We start from the raw sequence: 20866 nt of genomic DNA on the forward strand, positions 1-20866 counted from the left end.
AGAAAAACAGTGTCGAATAAATATAGAGAAGAGCATTCATATCTAATATATTTAATCCAAAGAAAATTTCTGACAGAGATGAAGGGAGCAGCAATGACAATTGTTATAATAAAGGTTTTTCCAGTATCAATATGTGAAAGGTATATTTATAACTAAGTTTATGATGTTTTATGTTAATGGACTCACGTCTCCCTTTGGTTCTGGATTTTTGGATTTAAAGCTTTGTTTGCACTTTGAGTTCAAACCTCTGCTGCAGGCTTTGTTTAAGTCGGTCATTAAGTTTGTTTGTTTATTTGTTTGTTGGCTAGATTACGCAAAAAAATCTACTGTGTGTATTTGTTGCTGGATGGATGCGTTATAGGTCAAATAAGAACACATTGAATTTTGTAGCAAATCCTGGATTTTAACTTTCTTTAACATTGTGAGACATTTTCACTGAAGGAATAATTCCTGGTTCTTGACACATTGAGGATATTGTGAGTTTCTAATTGATGATAATGAAACAACTTATAATAATTATAATAATAACTTGATACTGAAAAGAGCAAGATCCTCCAGTGCAGTGGAAATAAATCACAGACTTTCTCCCAGTTCCTGTTGGACCGGAGCCACTGTTCCTGTCAGTGAGCTCCACCTTGTGTCTCTGCTGCTTCGACACATCAAGTCAAAATGTCTGCTGTGAAAAAGATGATCTGGCTCATCTGATGAAGACACACACGACGTGATGTCAACACGGCTGCCAGGACTCACGCCGGCTCCAGGTCTATACACAGAGAGCGTGTTCAGATTACAGGGGTCAGGAGAAGGTGGGGGTGCTTCTGATGGAGCTGTCGGTGGTGGGGGGGGGGGGGGGACTCCTCAGCATCCAGGATCAAAGAGTGGAACTACTGAGTGTGAGCATGTGGTGTGAATGCTGGAGTTCTCACAGGCGAGATATTATTTAGTTCAGTTTCAGAGGGTTTTACTCAGGAACATATGTAGAAGACGTTTTTAAAACCTACTGGTCGTCAAAAGTTTTCACGGAATCCAGAAGTTTCTGGTTAAATTATATTTTATAATGCCCTATGTCACAGTGTAAAAGAACGTTAAAATACTTCCTGGATCCGCTCCATGAATCCTGAGTGAACACATTGGAAGGAACACATCCTTCCAAGTTCCATGCATTTAACTACACATTAACACATAACCTGTCATGTTATCATTATCCTGGGCCATGTCATAACCATTAGAATAAAATAATGCAAATACAAGATATATATTTTTCCTCTTGACCATTCAATGTGAAGGGCCTGGATTAAATAAGGTGTAAGGTGTAAGGGTATTCAAGGGTTAAGTTGCACTAATGTTGCAAAAAAGTGACATATCATTAACATAGATTAACCCCTGAGTGTGAGTGTGTGTGTGAGCGTGTGTGTGTGTGAGTGTGTGAGTGTGTGTGTGTGTGTGTGTGCCTGTGTGTATGTGTATGTGTGTGTGTCTGAAGATGCCTCACTTGTCCGGTTTCGGAGAGAGACATGTTGAAACCTGACAGGAAGACTGTGCCCTTTTAACAATTTCTCACCACCATACGAGGAGTTAACCTGTAGCTCAGTTCATAGTTAATCTTCTCCACACTCCAGCTCGGGGCTTCAAAGTGCAGCAGCAGAGTCGGATCCTCTCAGCCGCCTGCAGCTCCTTTCCCCTCAAACGGAGCCAAACTACTTCCCTCTGACGATGAAAATCTCTGTGGTTTCCAAGAAGCTGTGGTGCGTCCACAAGCAGCTGATTCTGCTGCTCACGCCGCTCATCTTCCTGCCTTTGATCTTTACTCTGCCCGAAAAGGTGAGTGGCTTTTCTTCACGTGTGCATTTTTTCCATGTAAAGGATGAAAGATTGAAGTTTATTCACATGTGTGTACAAGAAATGTCACAAGCGTAGAAAAATGTATCAAAAAAGTGTCAAAAATCTGACAAATTCAAAGGTTTTTTTTAAAGTTGTGAGTGGCAGAGTTCTCCAAGAATAAAAAGAAATCAAATGTGCATCATATTAATAATTTAGAGCTGAAACAAGTTGTCAATGAATTAAAAACCGAATCAATAGAATCAAGACGAGCAGCTATTTAGAACATAGATTCATATTTTCAGTTATAAAATAACTAATATACTCCCAGATATTCAAATAAGAGGATTTCTCTTTGTCTAATAACTCTGAACATTTTTTAGTTGTCGACAAAATAGTCAAACGGAAAAACATCCTATTGAGACTCCTGTGAGTTGTGATGGATAAACTGAAACGTTTTTTTTGACATTGCATCGACTTCAGTGGTTAAAGAATTAAATAATGAATTAAATGAAAGGGTGGAGGATTTTTTTTGCAACATGAATCTCAAGAATTCCCTTTTGTTCAGAATGAGTTTATCATTGATATTAAGTATTTTGTTTTGATTTACTTATTTGCTTTACACAGAAAAGGCCTCTCGTGCACACAGTTGACTCAAACACCCACTTAGTGATTTTCAGAAGTCAGTCGTCCATCGTCCTTGTTGTTCGTGCGGTTGACTGCACGTGATTCCTTCTCTTCCAGGAGGGAAGATGTCTCTACGTGGTGCTGCTGATGGCCACGTTCTGGTGCACGGAGGCCCTTCCTCTTGCCGTCACCGCGATGCTTCCAGTCTGCCTCTTCCCAACACTGGGAATCATTCCGTCCAAAAAGATCTGCCCTCAGTACTTCCTCGAGACCAACTTCCTCTTCCTCAGCGGGCTCGTCATGGCGTCGTCCATCGAGGAGTGGGGCCTGCATCGCAGAATCGCCCTGAAGGTCCTGAGCATCGTGGGAGTGAAACCAGCCTGGTGAGAGAAGCTTTGACATCAGAGGGAGCTCAAGAGAGTTCCCGACGGAATCAGGACTCCTGTTTGGTTTGCATTTGATAAAATAACAGTGGCATCTTTTAAAAGCTAATTTTTTAGACCAATTTTAATACTAGAGTCTTCAATCTTGGTGGAGTTGGAGTTGAGATTCATGAGAGCAAGTTTGAAGTGTGAAAGCATCGAGAGACACACATGGTTTTGTCTTCTTGTGTGATTTATGGACACTGAGAATATTCTATGATCCTCTTAAATATCATATGTTCAAGTGAGCGGCTGTGGTGTTGATCAGTGTCACTGATCTGATCGGGAATCGTTTTGTTTTCCAGGCTCATATTTGGAATGATGATGACTTCAGCCTTCTTGTCCATGTGGCTCAGCAACACGGCCACGACGGCCATGATGCTTCCCATCGCTAACGCCATCCTGGAGAGTCTGTTTGGAGACCTGGAGACGCTGAAGAAGAACTGCAAGTCCCCAAAGGATTCGGACAGCGATATCATAAATGGTACATCGCATATTTTTAAAAGTTTAACTGGCAAACTAAGCCAATTTTTACTTTAATCAACATTCTTAAATAAAGATGTCACTCATGGTGATTAACCCACAGAGAATTATGAATGTCTGCAAAGCCCCTGAGCTCTTACGGAACATTTTCCAACTTGTTGTTTTGGTTTTCTTGGCACAGTTCTTTGGGAGCATTGAAGCATTCAGCAGCTAGAGAACCAGGTGTTTCTCTCAGACACAAAAAAAGATTAAATCGAGTGAATAGTAATGAATAAATGAATTATAATGTCGCCAGTGATATAAGGTGATAAAATGCCATAGTTGCGTTTACAGTTCAATCCCACTGCCACAGAATTACACCAAAATCGCTACATGCAGGTTTAATAATATTTGTTTATTGTAGAAATGTGTCCAAGCTTCAGAAACCTGCAGACATGAATGTTTCAACTCTGTCCCCAAGAGCCTTTAATGTGTAATCTAAGCTGCGAACTTTGAGCCTTTTTTCCAACAAACTGAGTCGTAAGACACAAAGTTAGTCAATATTCAAGTGATGATTGATTAATGACACTTCATTGACATACAGTTGTGTATTAAAAGCACAAAGAGTTTTCCCTCACGTTTGGAGATCAGTGTTATTCTAAACGTAGTTTTTTAATTTAAACTCTTTTACTTTCTTGCAGGTCAGTGCACCTTAAAGATGCATACGCTGCCGGCCGTGCCTTTGGAAAAACAACTGCTGTCGATAGACGGGTAAGAAGAGGAAGAAGAATCATTTGACAACTGAAAATAAACATTCAAGCTACTTTCTTGCTGAGAGTTAGATGAGATGATTCATATCAGTCTTGTTGGCCAAATTAGCTTAGCTTAGCATAAAGACTAGAGACGATTTACTCTCACTCTTTTCTTGTCTCTAACACATATTATGTTCTAATGCTGTAAATGCTTTCACTTGGTTTCTATTGTTTTAAAGGTGCTTTGTATATAAAGTTTATTTTTATTATTACAAGATGTGATATTATAGCTGTTATGGACATGAATGGGATCAAATGTCCCAAAATGTCAAACTATCTCCTTTTAAAGTGCTGAACCAGGCAATAAAACTAAATCATGCAAAACAACGATGTGTCCGATGACGTTGACAGGACGGACGGGACGGAGCCGGCTGACGAGAGGACGGCCGAGGAGATCCGATCGGAGTCGGAGTATCAGCTGAAGGTGTGGAAGGGATTCTTGATCTGTATTCCTTACGCAGCCAGCATCGGAGGAACGGCCACGCTCACTGGCACCGCCCCCAACCTCATCCTGATTGGTCAGCTGAAGAGGTGACCTGTAGTTCTGTGATGTGCTTAAACAGAGAACTAAGTTATTTTCAGACTAGTTGACGAGAAACCCTTTTTTTTTGCTTCACAGCTACTTTCCGGAATGTGACCTCATCAACTTTGGTTCCTGGTTTGCGTTTGCGTTCCCCCTCATGCTTATCTTCCTGTTTGTGGGATGGTTGTGGATTGCTTATCTCTACGGGGGACTCAACACACGGTATACATGTCTGAAATGAAAATGACACTTCTCCCTGTCAGTAAAGGCCAAATGTCATTTCTTGATATAAACCCTGTGAACCAGATTTACTGTTTTTCTTTATGGACACATATCAACAGTTCCTTTCTCTTGAAATACAGTGTGTCTCACAGTTTGTTGGTTTTGCAGATTGTGCATCCAGAGACACGACCGAAGAGCCCAGGCCGAGGCCAGAGCCCAGGCTCTGATCCAGGACGACTACAGGAAACTAGGGCCCATAAAGTGAGGACTCGTGTATGTCTGCAAATCTCATGCAACAGTCGACGAATGAGATCATTTTTCATTATCACAGAGTCGTTTCCTGACTTTTCTTCTTGTACTCGCTCTCAGTTTCGCACAGGGAGCCATCGCTTTCTTCTTTGTATTGTTCGCTGTTCTCCTCTTCACACGAGATCCCAAGTTTATCCCCGGCTGGTCTGTGTTCTTTAAAAAAGGGTAAGAAAACCCGTGGTTGACTATTAATTACAATACATTTTCTATTAGGAAATTATCCCACAATTCACACCCTGAGTCGCCTGCTTGATGATCTTAATGATCTCCTCTCGTTGTCCTGCAGGTACGTCTCAGACGCCGTCACTGGTGTGATCATCGTCTCCATTTTGTTCTTCTTCCCGTCGCAAAAACCTTCTCTGAGCTGGTGGCTCGACCCCCAAGGTCAGCGGCCTCTCGTAAACGTCCTTATGAATCAATAGTTTTCATTTACTAGAAATTAAACATGTTCTAATTAACGTTTTAAACCAATTAATCCAAAAATATGAATGACTAACTGTTTAAAATATAAGAATAATACGATTTGAACCATTCAAAACAACTGGAAACGACCAATTAACAGCTCCTGACCTTTCAAGGTCGGGTCAGAAGTTCATATTGATGATTACATTTTTTGAGAGAGATTCAGAGACATTCAGTCTGTGTCTCTGGAACAGCTGATGCTAAACTGTGGAAATAACCTGAGGAATGTTAATTATGCAGATTAGAAAGTCTGCAGTGAGACTGTGGTTCCTCTGTTTCTGTGATTAGAGTAAGCTCTCAAAGTTATGTTGTCACAGAGGTTTTTATGTGTGTGTGTGTGTGTGTGTGTGTGTGTGTGTGTGTGTGTGTGTGTGTGTGTGTGTGTGTGTGTGTGTGTGTGTGCACGTGTCTTGCATGTAACAAGAGACACGTGTGGGTGGACATATTATGCTCAGCTGGTCAAATAAACCACTGGGGTTGAGCCAAAAAAACAAATCGTGGGGTTCATTTGTCTTTAACCCTTTTGAATACAGTAGAACATGAATATCTAGCAGAGTGGAAAATTGGTTGTAGCTCAGCAAAATGTAAAAGCTGAACAGGAAACTACTTAAGTGTTAAAAATATAGCACCACAGCACAAATAATAAAATACTTAAAGTAAAAAAAGAAGCTGATTCTCATATATCTGTTGCAAACGGGTTATTGATTCAATCTCACATTGTATCAGGAGACACCAGCTCTGTTTTTAAACTTCCAAGGATAAGTAAATTATGGAAAACTTTTCCAAAAGCTCATATTGAATTATGTTTGATTTATATTGTATTTTTTCCTTCCACGTTTTCCTCAGCTTCCAACACTCGTTACGTTCCTCTCTTATCGTGGCAGAAAGCCCAGGACTCTATTCCCTGGAACATCATCCTCCTGCTCGGAGGCGGCTTCGCTATGGCCAAAGCTTGTGAGGTAAAGATGTTGGATCATCTGAAAACATAACTAATATTAATACTGATCTTATTTGTTCACTAAATATGTCTCAGTTGTGAGCTGGATAGCTTAGCTCTGCATAAAGAGATGTTGAAACAGCGGTAAAGGGTAAATCTACTTTGAATAAACCTACAAAAACCAAAGTGTTAAGACAACTAAATATGTCTTAAAGGCTTCATGTGCAGTGACTAATCACAAATAAGACTCATCTTAAGATGTTAAAAATGATGATGAACTTTCCAAAACAAAGCGCTTTACGAAACCAGATAAACTACAACAGGAAAGAGGCTCTGCTCTGTTTGGGTCCTTCTCTCCGTTTGGCTCTCTTATGTTGTGATTTGCTCCTTGACCCTTGACCCCTGTCTTGTGGCGTTTGGCAGGAGTCCGGCCTCGCCTCCTGGATCGGGGGCCACCTCCAACCTTTGGCCGAGGTCCCCCCCGCCGCAGCTGTGATGCTGATCACTGCTTTCCTGGCCTGCTTCACTGAGTTCGCCAGCAACACGGCCACGATCATCATATTCCTGCCCGTCATCGCTGAACTGGTAAGACTGGACTTCCACCTAAAGAGAGACAGAGTTAAACTTTATTTACATACGTACGAACATGCTCCTGCTGTGTAAGCATGGAAACACGGGTTCTTGCTGACTCATGCTGGATGTTGGTCTAAGGCTTAGTGGGGATGTTAAACTCTGGCAATAGATGTTCTGTTAGAAGCCTGTTGGACATTAACTGCTGCTCTCACTAATTATTATCCGGAGCTTTCGTTCTGCAAAACAAAAACTCACACAATCGTTTACAGGATGTATGGAAAAGCTTCGTCATCATCCGTCCACTCATTAGCTCTGCTGCTCATCCTCAGAGGGTCGGGGGGGGGGGGGGGATTCGAGCCAATCGCATCTGACTAGAAGGGCGGTCAGAGATCATATATCTCCGCCAAGGCCCAACAGTGTTACGTTATACTTATTTTCTGCTGGACACAGAATCACAGACATGGACAAGAGGTCAATGAAATGTTTGGATCAAGGATTTTGCAGATGTTGAGCATTTCAATTCACTAGATCTGGATTTGGATCTGCACCAAAATACTTGCCCGATCTGCCTTCTGATCCATAACCACACTTAAATTCCACAGGTTCTCTCCTGAACCACACCTGTGAGTTACCTGGTAATCCCTTCAGTAGTTTGTTGCGTAATCCTTCTGGCAAACTGTCGTGGAATTTGACCAATAATCAAGCACAAGTCAGCAACTGTTCTTTCTGGAGTTTTAATTCTACATCTGCAGATGGGCATCACAGTACAAATCACGGCAAAGATTTCATACAATGAGCAATGACATACAGGAGACACGGCAGTTTTAAACATTCACAAGCTCCTCCTGTGAGAGGAACACATGTTTATCAATTAACCTCTTTGGAAATAGGTGATCGGTATCCTGTCTTCTCCTCGGTCTCAGGCTCCTTGAGTGAAACATCTGTTTACAAAGATCTCTTATCAAAATTGTACAACCCCCTCACATCCCCTTTCCTGTGACCTCTTTGTTAGGTGACCCTGTAAGTGAGGAAGTCATATAAAATCAGTTACTTTGAGAAACACCCTGATAACTAAGAGAATCCATTTGCTCATCTTTCTATACATCAGAGTAGTTCCTTCCATCAATCAATGCCCAAATGTTAAAATTCCCACCACACAAACACACAAGCAAACAGACAAGCGCAGATGAAGCACTTGCTCCAGGAGGAGGTAACACGCTCATAAACCTTTTCTCATTTACTTCTTACAATGTGCAGCCTATGTGATTTTTAGATAACGTGCACGAAACGGTGTCAATAAGCCAATAGAAGATCAAAGAAGTCATATTTGTAATTTTTCCTTCCACTGAGTTCAAACGATGTTGTTTCTTTAGGCAGCTTTCCAATTTGTGTTAGAATAATAAAGTAGTTTTTATGGATTTCAACAGAGCCTTTCTATTCAAAATAAGAGTTTGAACCAACAACCTTTCCCCCCCCCATATTCTCTTCTCTCTCGTCTTTGCTTCTCTTGGGTGTTTTTGAGGTCTGATTGAAAACAGTGCAGCTACGGGATCATCTGTGCAGTGTTTCGCCGGTGATGTAACATCCATGTGTTTGTGTTTGTCTCTGCAGGCTATCCATGTGTCAGTGCACCCTCTGTACTTCATGATACCAGCCACAGTAGGATGCTCATATGCCTTCATGCTGCCCGTGTCCACGCCTCCCAACTCCATCGCCTTCGCATCAGGACACCTCCTGGTCAAAGACATGGTGAGATCACCGCGGCGGCTCTCGATGCTAACACGATACATAAACTGTGGCTAATCCACACCCTCGTCTCTCCTCAGGTGAAGACGGGCTTCGTCATGAACATCCTGGGCATCCTCTGTGTCTCCCTGGCCATGAACACGTGGGGCGTCGCCATGTTCGACCTGCACACGTATCCGGAGTGGGCTCATCCCATCAACAAGACTGCTGCTGTGGTGGTTCAGGCGCTCAATGCGACTCTCTGATCACTCGCAGAGGAGAAGGGTCAGAGGACCGTGTGAATTTAACACTAAACAGGGACTCACGTCAACACTGTGTCGCTCTGGGAGCTTCAGCTTTCACCTGTTGTGCGATTTTTCAAGTTTTTATATTCAAGTGTCTTTTTAGGCTCTCGAATGTGTCAAGATTTCATTCAGAACAAGTTGTATTATTTACTACTTTTTAAAAACAGGACCAGAGAAACATTTAACCTCAACAAAAATAGAACAACAACAACAGCTCGAGCTCTGAAGAGTTCGTTTTTTTAATATGTATTTTTGAAACTCCAGTGTGACTGCAGAGGGCGCTGCTTGTGTCGATGAAGAATGAGAGAGAGGCATCTGTGAATAATTCTTTTAAAAATATATATATATATTTTGGGTTGAAATCACCCGCAGATCACTTTACTTGTTTATTTGTTGTGTTTTAAATCTTGTCTGTATTAGCGGATGAATCCTGACTAATGAACGTGTAAATTTTGTTACAGAGTGATTTGCAGGTAATGCAGTATAAATGCTGTTACAAGGAAATTGTGTGAGTTTGTCGTGATAATTTTGTTGCATGTGGTTTTTGACAATTTTCCGAATATCCGAAGCGGCTGAGTTTCAGTTTTTGATAGAATCCAACAGCCAAATAGAGTTTGGTCAGGTTTTAACGAGATGTCGCTCTACAAGTGTTACAGTTTCCGTCCTCTGAAGACGAGACAGACAGACAGAGAGAGAGAGAGAGAGCACACAGTCGTAAATTCCTCACAATATCTATTTGCTGTTGTAAACTGCCTGAAGGACCTTTGCTAAAGTCACTGGGCCAGACAACAATATTTAACTTGTGCAGGTTTGTGTGGTTACTCAGTGTTGGCAGGGTCGGTGCAAAAGGTCCCATCACGTTCAGATGCAAAACTATAAATTACTCAGCTGAAACCACAGACAGAAGGCCCTCAGACACCATGTACCCAACTGCCAGAACACGTGTGTGACTCTCAATAGATCCAACGCATGTGTGTGTCTGTTTGTGTGTGTGTGTGTGATCCAGAAAACATTTCTTACAAATAGCTATATCACAAACCTTCACCCACATTGGTTTCTTCGTCTTTTTATTTCAACTGGAACAAAGTGAAGAGTAAAACAGGAAGTGGTTCAGCGTTGAGCCTGAATGCTGACTAACTTATGAACTTTCTCACCTTAAGCAGATGATTGTGAAAATAATAAACCATAAATAAACCGTGTGGTCAACTTCACTGTGTGTGATGACAGAAACAAACACAACAAATGACATCAAATCCTGAGTCATTCTGAAACCACAGTCACATTGTTTGTGTGTGTGTGTGGGTGTGTGTGTGTGTGTGTGTGTGTGTGTGTGTGTGTGGTGTGAGTGTGTCATGCCTCTCCATATGGTTTGGTCTCATGTTCAGTCTACACAGGTCTGAGCTGTCTTTACATTTCCGACGTGGGAACTTGCAGGCAACACAAACACCAACATGATTGTGACTGTTCAGTGAAGTTCCCTTTTTTACCTTCCTCGCCCTCAAACACTTCCCAGTTATTTATCCTCAGTGTCGACTCTCGAGTGTCGTAGAGAATGAAGTTTATCTCAGAGACTGTTATTCCTCCTCTCAGGTAAGATTTTTTCCATTACTTTCAATTGAGCCTTAATAGTTAAATGACTTACTATGATGGATGCTACAATTTAACATCCTCTGTTGATCTATTGGTTGGAAAGTAATTATACAGCGTAGGATTTATATATATATGAGTTTTTGCTATTGAATGTGTCTTTCATGAGACTGAATAATAAAAAATTGAGGATTATGTTGTTAAAAGTAATGTCTGTGTAAGAGAAGTCCTGCGAAATTGTTGTAGTATTTTTATAATTACTATATTATATAATAATAATGTGTAAATAAGCAACAACCATAAAACTGTTTTTTAAAATCCATTATATAAAATAAAATGAGGATGATGCTGATTTAAAAATGTTTGCTTTCTTATCGAGACTTATTTCAAACCTTAAATCTGGTTTCACGCCTTCAAACTGAAACTAGACACAACTTCAACTTTTTCTTCAACTTCAACTTAATTGTCCCCAAGTGGAAATTTTTTTTGCAGCCAGGCAAAATTATAATTGCTCACAGGCTCGGGCACAAGAGAGAGAAAAAAATACATCAATACATCAAATAACAACAAAAAACCAAGAGCGTGTAAAACAATCAATAAAATAAGACCCTCATCAGTCATCAGGAGTGATCAGGAAATGTCTAATCAACTTGGTCATCGTTAGAATTGAATGGTTTGATGACCTGAGTTATAAAATACATATTTCCACCTGTAACACTTAGCTTATCTTAGCATAAAGACTGGAAACAAGAAGAAACAGCTGATCTGGCTCTGCAGGTTCCTCTATTTCTAAACCTCGGTAATTAACTTGCCGCAGCCCATTTGTTTAATCAGCGTAGTATTCACTGGCCCAGTGGATTCCTGGAGTCTGACTGACTCTATGAAGCTGCAGGGGACCATTTGGGGATAAGAGGTGCTGGTGGGCACATTTGACCTTTGGACACAAACAGGTTTCTCATGTTTCCAGTCTTTCCTCTTCTCATCCATCTCTCAGCAGCGTTGACATCTCCCTTACGGTTCTATTCTCTTCTACCCAGCAGGGGCAGGAAGGGATCACGCAGACAGTCTTTAAAATCTGTGCTTCTTTACCTCTGGGATGTTTACTCTGCACCTTCACCTGCAGGCAGAGACGTCCTGACTCTGCTCTCGCTCTGCCTCACGCTGACCCTCCTCACCGGCGGCCTGCTGCATCACTGGCTGTCCAAGACTCTGCGATACGACCACGAGGCGTCCGTTCAGACCGCCTGCGTCTACGGCGTGGCCATGTTGCTGGTCTCCTTCCTGTGTCACCCTCTGCGCTGCGTGCTCACCATGATCCTTCCCACCGTCTGCACCAAGCAGGGAGGCAAGCTCCTCATCTCAGCCGCTCTGGCCATCTTGGTGGTGAACGTCATTCCAAACATCACGGTGAACGTCGGGGCAGTGGCTCACATCATCAAGTGCACGGCTGAGGGATTCACAAAGACTCTACTGAACTCCTCCGAGCCCTTGAACAAGGCGAAGCGAGAGCTGGTTGAAGAAACCATCAGGGTGAGGAGGGAGGACCTGAGCATCGTCACCAATCTAAGGAAGCTGGACCATTTCACGCACGTTGATGTGTCCGCGGTGAAAAGCAGGTTTAATAACATGATCGGGCAGATAGAGGTCAACTTCTCACACGCCAGGAGCCTTCTGACAGACGGCAAACTGCTGCTGAACCGGATCCTCGCCGCCATCTTTGTTGCATTGCTGATCCTCGAATCCTCGCGCTACTTGAAATCATATCTGACATCTGTTCACTTTGACAATGGCTACATCTCCAAGGAGCTCAGGAGAGAATCTTCTCCTCCTGGGACGAAAAAAAATAAAATCCGGCTGTCAAACTGTAGAATAACCAAACAGGAATGTGCCTCCTGCTTCATATCCCTGATCCTGGTGACGTTGTATTTCCTTGCGATAACTGCGATAGTAGCTTTGGATCATGCTGTCTATCACATAGTTCAGGTGATGGCGCCCTGGTTTCTGGATTTCCCACCAACATCTGCCTGCATTAGTGTCGATTACAAGGTAAGACAGCACAAAGACTCCTCTTCCTATAACTGCAGCATCTCTTTCCCAACACTCAGGCTTATATGTGCTCTGGTTTGTTTTAGGTTCAGTGGTTCGCCCCAGTGCTCTGTCTCATCCCTCAAGCCTGCCACCCACAGGAGCTGACCAACTTCCACAGGGACTACAAGTGGACCTTCAGCCCCGAGCCATCGCTCTGCGACGTGACCACCTCGCCCCCGAGCCTGGGGGTCACGCTCCTGCTGGGAAGTCTCTGGCTGATGAGCTACTCCCTGGTGTTCCTGGAGGTTTACGCCCGACGACTGCGCAGGACAATCTCTGCGTCCTTTTTCAGAGAGCAGGAGGTGCGGAGGAGGGTTTACCTGCTGGAGAAAATGCAAGCAAAGCAAAAAGAGACAGAACAGATGCCACTGAGTGATGTAGAGGTTGGATTAGCTGGCGGCAGAGTAATATCAGTGAGTTGATATTGGTCCAAGCTGAAATGTCTCCAGCAACAGACACATTAAGTCGATAGACGTCTATGATCCTTTGGTTTGTCCTCTGGTGCCAACAAGAGGTTTTTAACCATTTTGAACTTTAGTGAATTGTCTCCACAAGTATTGAAGGGATTTTCATGAAAGTTGGAAGAAAAGGTGTCGGTGTGTGAGAGAAGCACAGACACAGATTCAGCAAATATGTAAATAACAATATACATTTGTGAACACTGTAAATGTATTTTTAAAGAATTAACTTAAATATCTTCACTTGTAAACCTAGCATTGCCAATAACTGAAAAGCTAAACTTACTGTTTGGCAAACTCATTTGCAACCTCAAAGACTTTCACAATAAGCCTGATGTGGTTTTTATAGATGTATCACAACATCTGCTCTAGTTGGACCTAACTTGTTTCACGTCCACATTGGTCTTTTCTTTCTCTGCTTGGTTTGCTTTGTTGTTTTTCCTCTTGTCTGTGATTTCTTGAGTTTCTTTTACTCATCAGCTCCACTAGATGACGCTGTTGTGCTTCAGACAAATGAGGAATGATACTGTAACTTTTCAGTATTTTGTTGGCTTGGATAACCTTTAACCCTCTGGATGAATATGCTACATGAGCACATCACCAGTCTATTTTTGTGTTGCCTTACAAAGAAAGAAAACCACTTCCTTTCTCTGAAAACGTTCTTTGAAAACATCCCTGTTTCAAACTCCCACGAGGCCCGAGGAGTTTATTTTAAGACCCAGAACAAAAATAGAATACATCTATTTTTACTGCTGACTACTTTATGATTGTGTCAAAATGCAGCCGTCTGTGTGCAGATGTTGGAGCAGAAATAATTGATAAAAAAAAATAAACAATATTAACCATCAGCATGTTGCTTTGTATGATTTGTATTCATTGGAAGTGCACAAATTGATCATTGATCAATGTAAGAAAAAAATTTCTCTTTTGTTCAAGTTTGGAAAAATCAGCTCTTACCACACTGTTCTATGTCTATTCTGTCTCAGCTAATTTCAGCTGTTTCTTGAACTTATATAAAAATAAGTGTGTATGTAAAATATAAAAAAATATAAAACCTCAAGACACTGTTTTTAATGCTGCAACATTGAAAGTAACACAAAGTGTGGTGGAAATTATCTAATGATGTTAAAGACTAAAATTAAATTTTTTTCAAGCCTGGGAATCTAAAATAAAACTTGAAGTAAATGACTTTGGGTGTGAAACATACTATTGATGCACAGTTTGAGTTTCCAGTGACCTCCACACCAGCAGGTTATTAGGACAAAGGACAACTTTAAGATACAAAGATATAAATGAAGACAGATTGATTTCTCTCTGCTCACTTTAACCACATCGAGATCTGGTTCTACTAGAGGCGTCTTCCTGTAAAAGGGAAGTTGTTTCCTTTCCACAGTCGCCAGCTGTTTGCTTGTTGTGTAATGTACAATATGTTGTGATGTAGCACAAGAATAAATTGATATTAAATTAATTTAACCCAGTTGAAGAGTTGTTAAACACAATATTTGACACTCTTCGCATGCAGCGGTTCAATCAGACAATATCCTGGAATAGAAGAGTTCTGCAGGTTTCTTTTTAGAGGCTGTGGTGGTGTAATATCTTAGAAGCTCACAATCTTTTTTTACAGCTTATAGATTTATTTTCACAATGATTTTTGACTTGTACCTGATGTATTCAGCTGTTAGAAGCATGTATGTCCCACAAAGTCAGACTGTCAGTGGCTGGGAGAGCTTTTAAAGTGTTCAGAAATCACAAGATCCTTATGATGTGAATTTGTCCCCTAAGAGACAATACATTTTTCTACCCTCAATCCAGAGATGTCATTTTGTCTCTTTTGCACAAGATGAAGTTTTACCAATATATTATTTCTGCTGGGGGGGGAAACAAAGGTCAGCTTCACAATTAGAACCATTTCAAATGAACAGCCAGTCGCTGCAGTGGATAATGTGTCGAACCTCCTCAGCCCTCTCAATGATTGCAGGGTTTATAGCTCCAGCCGTGGATGACATGATGTTCCGAGCTTGGATAGGGAGGTGGAATTGATTTTTCAAGTTGCTGTGGCAGTGTGGATCTACTGTGATAGTGTGTGTGATGTGAGAGGGAGTGGAGGGAGACAGCGAGCGAGCGAGAGAGAGAGAGACATGAGTGGAGCGGCGACAAAGCAGTCATCTGTGTTCCTTGCTTGATTGCACCTGAGTGCTGTGGCCGTGTCAGAGTGAGTGCTGCCTGAGCTGCAAAGGATGGTAAGCTCTCACTTCTCTTCTCTTGAAAATATGGTTTTATTCTCGAATGGTTTTATTGTCTTGACTTGAATCGACTGTTCGTTTTTTAAGGGATTCACTTCTGCTTTATTTCAGAAAGGGTAAGGGCACTAATTCTGATAAGGCTCTTTTTCATTTTACTCACCACAAAATGTTAATCTTAAATTTTGAAAGGATTTTTTTAAGGAAAGGATCAGGTTGTTACTTTAATGTGTGCAAGTTTTTTTTCATTATATTATATGTAGAGGAAAACAACTATGTGACTGTTTCAGAGCTCAAATTAAGAGAAATGCAAAATACACATGGATGTTTATGGATATCAGTGTTTAGAACTTTTACTCTCTCTTCACTCTCCTCTACATCAAAACTGACATAAAGGTTTTATTTAAAGATGTCATATCACTTATATTCAATGACTACATTTAAAAATTGAATAGGAAGTGGCTAAAACATTATATCTTATATACGAAATATTTGTGAATGTTGGCTATATACAAATATAATTTGATTGATTGATTGAGTACCCTGCTCTTTGACAAAGATAAATAAAAACAAATCAACTCTCATCCACCTCAATAACTGTCGTACTGTTCTTAAATAGTCTTTCTTTGCGTTTCCGTCTCTAGGATTCTTGTGTTCTGCTCCTGGAGATCAACTGAATTTTATTTCAACACGATGGAGAACAACACGACGATCTTCCGAGATGTCCCCCAGGTTTTAAATCTGACAGAAATGCCTCTGAACCCTCTCGAGGAGCAGGTCATAACAATATTTTTGACAATGCTCATCTGTGGAGTTGGGATTGCTGGGAACATCATGGTGGTGCTGGTCGTGCTGCGCACCAAGCACATGGTGACCCCGACCAACTGTTACCTGGTCAGCCTGGCTGTCGCTGACCTCATCGTGCTCCTGGCTGCCGGGCTTCCTAACATCTCCGACGCCGTCTCCTTCTGGATCTACGGCTACACGGGATGCTTGTGTATAACTTATCTTCAGTACCTGGGCATCAACGTGTCGTCCTGCTCCATCACGGCGTTCACCATCGAGCGATACATTGCGATATGTCACTCCATAAAGGCGCAGTTCATATGCACCGTGTCCCGGGCCAAGAGGATCATAGCTGGAGTCTGGGTCTTCACCTCACTCTACTGCATCATGTGGTTCTTCTTAGTGGACACAGACGAAACCGTGTATACCAACGGCGTGGTGGTCACTTGTGGCTACCGTGTCTCCAGGAGTCTCTACATGCCAATCTACTTCCTGGACTTCACCCTGTTCTACGGGATCCCGCTCACTGTGGCCACCGTCCTGTACGGACTCATCGCGAGGATCCTGTTCATGAGTCCTCTGCCGTCGCACCTCACCGACAGAGAGGGAGGAGGCTCGGTGCACCAGGGTCACTCCAACAGCAGCAACAAGACCAACAAGGGTGCGGTCTCCGCTCGGAAACAGGTACTGGAGGGGTCCGACTGACGGAAGGTTTAGAGCTAATACAAGAAAACATCTGTATGAGAACATATTGACATCGTAGATTTCTGATTAAGTTAAATCTTGTTTTTACTTAGACCTTGATGGGGTCAGAGTTTTCTAAATCTTGATTATTCACCTTTTATATATATTTAATATCATAAGGAAACCATGAGGATGTCCGTTGGTTGGTTCACTACTTTGGCCCAGACACCTTGGTACAAGCAATTTACTTTTGCTCTACCCACAGACATAAAAAACATAAAAATAGATGAAATACGAATTGCCCTTTTCAATAAAGATCCATTGGCTATGCTTGAAGATGATGCTTTGGTCGTCACAGCTATAATGAATCCAGAAGAACATCGACACTGTGTTCAGGGAAAACGGTGGCACCATGATGTGAGGAGGAGTCAGGATTTTGAGTTTAATGCACGACAAATGTACTGCAATCAATCCACGACTACTAATAATAATAATAATTGTGTAACCCACAATATTTTCTGTAGTTTACTTATATGCGTTCGTTATGAGCATATACAGTATGAGAGTCATATCCGCTGTTAGGAGCTGGTGTCACGTTAGCAGGACTTGATTAAACCAGAAGTATTAACTTGCTATTCAGTTAACATAATATCGCATATTTGTATGATTGCCACCACGGACTTAATGGATCCTTATACGTCATTAAAACAAATCTATCTTCCTCATGGGGCATTTCAAGGGTTCTTGTGGGCCCTCTGGTGGCCGCAGGGGCCTCAGCTTTCCACTGCTAGAAATGTTGGCATGCTAATGCACTAAACTAAGATGGTAAACAAAGTAAACATAGTAAACATTATGATAAAACATCAGCATGTTCAGCTGCAAGTGTTTCCTCAGCAAAGGTGTTTGGTAGATGGTCAAATATCGTCCGTAGCCTCACATGTCAGAATTGGCAAATCTGTGTTCAGCAACAGTCAATACACCCAACCTCCCACAGTTTAGAAGATACCAGGGTTCAAACCAACTTCATTTTCACAAAATGATATCGAGGAACAAATCCCTGTGTTTATACAAGAGCTTCTCAAGTCTCCTTTAGAAGGAAGGTGTCATCCTTCCAATGTGGACGACCTTTCATATTTGCACATTTTCTAGCATAAACTCAACCTTTAACATTGTGATCGTGAACAATACTGACATTAGCATCGTCAGCTTTTACTAGCGCCTCGCTCAGCAGCTAGCAGGGCTGCGGATTCTTGCATTAACGTTGAGTCATTCACTGAGTCTGCTATAAGATGTTATAATTGCCCTCTTCCTTATTATTATCACAGGATTTCATCACTCTTGTCTTTTCTTCCCTTGCTCCTCCACCTCCCTCACTTTGCACCAACAGATAACGAAGATGCTGGCTGTGGTGGTCGTCCTCTTCGCTCTGCTGTGGATGCCTTACCGAACGCTGGTGGTGGTCAACTCCTTCATCGACCCGCCCTACCACAACACCTGGTTCCTGCTCTTCTGCCGGATGTGCATCTACACCAACAGCGCCATCAACCCCATCATTTACAACCTCATGTCCCAGAAGTTCCGCGTGGCCTTCAAAAAGCTGTGCAAGTGCAACTGGCGGCACAAGGAGAAGGCGGTGGAGTACAACGTGCCGATGTATTACAGCGTCATGAAGGATTCGTCCCACGAGAGCAACGAGCCGATCACGGAGCAGGAGGACGTGAGCGGCCAAACCCTCAAGAGGTTCAACGTGAAGGCTGACGACACAAGCACCTTCAGCATCTCCTGATAAAAGCTCCGGGATTAAACTGTGTGTGATTAATTATTGATGGTTGTCTTTCTTTTTAAAGTTTAAAAAACGTTGTTATTTCTACCTGTTTTAAAAAGTATTGGAATCTGTGGATATGGTTTGTGTTTGCTGTTATGCAAATTGTGTTTGTGTTGTAGTTGTGATAATTTGGCTTCAGTATTGTAACTGTGTTGTAAGTATCGGTATTCTGGATTGTTCTTTCGTGAGGTTAAATCATAATCACTTTGGGGATCCTGAAAATAAAACTTCCCAAATTGAAATGTATTCTGAAATAGCTTGTGTTTTGCTTTGGCGCTGTATAAAATAAATTGTAATTATCAGAACAGTTCCATCATTTCAGCAAGTTTAGAGATGTACTATAAGTAACTGAAAACACTGTGTACAGGACCTTTAATATACGTGTTTAATGAGGTTATTGAAATCCAGGCCACTGATATCAGTTCCGACTCCAGAGTAATTCTACATGTAAAAATAATTCACATCCGATTTTCAGTCTGACAGGAACTTGTGACCGAAGCTTTACTAGCAAACAAATTTGTTCTCATTCAAAACATCAGCCGAGTCCGATAAGGAGAACAAAGCTGTCGTATTAGCAACCGGTGCAACAACTCCAACAGCAAGTACGTGATTAAAAGAAACATGGTGACGCTAATTGCTCGCTGTTGTGTTAATGCTGTCGACATGTCCGACCCAACACTGCATGTCCCTGCATCTCAATGTATCCAGCTCTCTCTTTGTCCTGTAACCTGGTGTTGACTATCTAGAAAACCAGTATAAGACACGTGTGTGAAACGTTTTACTGGTTACAGATCCTGTGTCATGTTACTTTGTACTTTGAACTTTGAACTTTGTCCCTTTTACGATCCTAAAGATGTGTCATTCTCTCTATTGACGAGAGTTTTCTGTGTTGAAATTAAAATAAATCTTGAGAGATATTTATCCGGTGATTCGTGACTTTCCATTGATTTAGATAAGTCGAACTGTTTCACACAGCACTGAGTTGTGAATAGAGAATAAAAGATTTTTTGTTTTGTTTTGATTTGCATTAATAAGCAAATTGTTTTCCATATTTAATTAAATAAATCATCTGTACTCTCTAGTGTATACGTCAAACCACAAGGTTATTGTATATAGTGTTTAATATAAGTTATATATAACGAATACGAATAATTTGCAACATGTATGACAAATTTAAAAACCTCTGTAGGGACCCTATCATGAACTTGGCGCCTGTAGACTGAGCTCACTGTCAACAATCCACCCTGTCAGTGTGTTTTAATGCAGGAGCCTTGTTCTCAGTCACGTTGAAAAACATCTATCTAAAGCAATTAAGCCTCTCAAAACACTGAGCCGGCTGTATAGGGCTGATAAACCCTTATGAGGGGTTTTATGATGAAGGAGATGTCACAAGGGTCTGAGGGAGAATCAATGGGAGCCAGATATACACAAAGCTGAAGAGGCTTCTATAGCGGAGCCATTTATTTCTTCTGTTCAGCTCTGCCCAAGAAAACATCAGTTGGAATTCACAAGAAATTCGATATGTTTGTCAGGAAAAGTTAGTTTTTCTGAGAAAGATTCAAGGATTTAATTTTTCTGCTCAAGACAAACACCGAATACACAACGTCCTACACAGATACACAACAACAACAACAGATACACCCACTGCTTCTAAAGCAACAACCTTTTACCCTCAGAGTGGAAAAAGGTTAGATCTCATTATTTCAGAGCTTCTGACCGTTTTTTCTTCTCCGTCTTTTCATGTGAGGGTTTTCTTTGAGTGAACTTTCATCTCTGGATCTGTAATAACTTTCAGCCCTGCGCTGACTAAGTGATGCTGAATGTGTTTTACAGATAAATCTCAAATAAAACCACCATACCTCACATTATGTAAAGATCATGAATAAAGCATAGGCGCCGGTGTAATACATTAAAATTTTCTTTTATAATAAATGAAAATAATGAGCTGCTCCTCTGAGAATGAATAATTCACCGCCTCTGAGAAGAGCTCTTGTCTTCCTC

At 41.5% G+C, this 20866-nt stretch overlaps 3 protein-coding genes across 3 annotated transcripts; all 3 read left to right on the forward strand.

The window, feature by feature from the left end:
* Nucleotides 1–2577: 2577 nt before the first annotated feature.
* Nucleotides 2578–9158, forward strand: slc13a3 (solute carrier family 13 member 3). The gene is made up of 12 exons (XM_061075292.1): nt 2578–2828; nt 3173–3351; nt 4031–4100; nt 4493–4672; nt 4761–4886; nt 5055–5147; nt 5256–5360; nt 5482–5579; nt 6504–6616; nt 7018–7179; nt 8779–8916; nt 8994–9158. Exons 1-12 carry the CDS (start codon nt 2593–2595, stop codon nt 9156–9158), a joined length of 1665 nt encoding a protein of 554 aa, XP_060931275.1. The 5' UTR covers nt 2578–2592.
* A 1591-nt stretch (nt 9159–10749) lies between these two features.
* Nucleotides 10750–13294, forward strand: ocstamp (osteoclast stimulatory transmembrane protein). Its single transcript, XM_061074105.1, has 3 exons — nt 10750–10787; nt 11822–12830; nt 12917–13294. The coding sequence occupies exons 1-3, from the start codon at nt 10750–10752 to the stop codon at nt 13292–13294; spliced, it is 1425 nt and encodes a 474-aa protein (XP_060930088.1).
* A 2969-nt stretch (nt 13295–16263) lies between these two features.
* Nucleotides 16264–18862, forward strand: LOC133005620 (thyrotropin-releasing hormone receptor-like). Its single transcript, XM_061075365.1, has 2 exons — nt 16264–17040; nt 18428–18862. Exons 1-2 carry the CDS (start codon nt 16264–16266, stop codon nt 18824–18826), a joined length of 1176 nt encoding a protein of 391 aa, XP_060931348.1. The 3' UTR covers nt 18827–18862.
* Nucleotides 18863–20866: the final 2004 nt, after the last annotated feature.

The sequence above is a fragment of the Limanda limanda genome, chromosome 7 (assembly GCF_963576545.1).
Source record: "Limanda limanda chromosome 7, fLimLim1.1, whole genome shotgun sequence".
NCBI lineage: Eukaryota > Metazoa > Chordata > Actinopteri > Pleuronectiformes > Pleuronectidae > Limanda > Limanda limanda.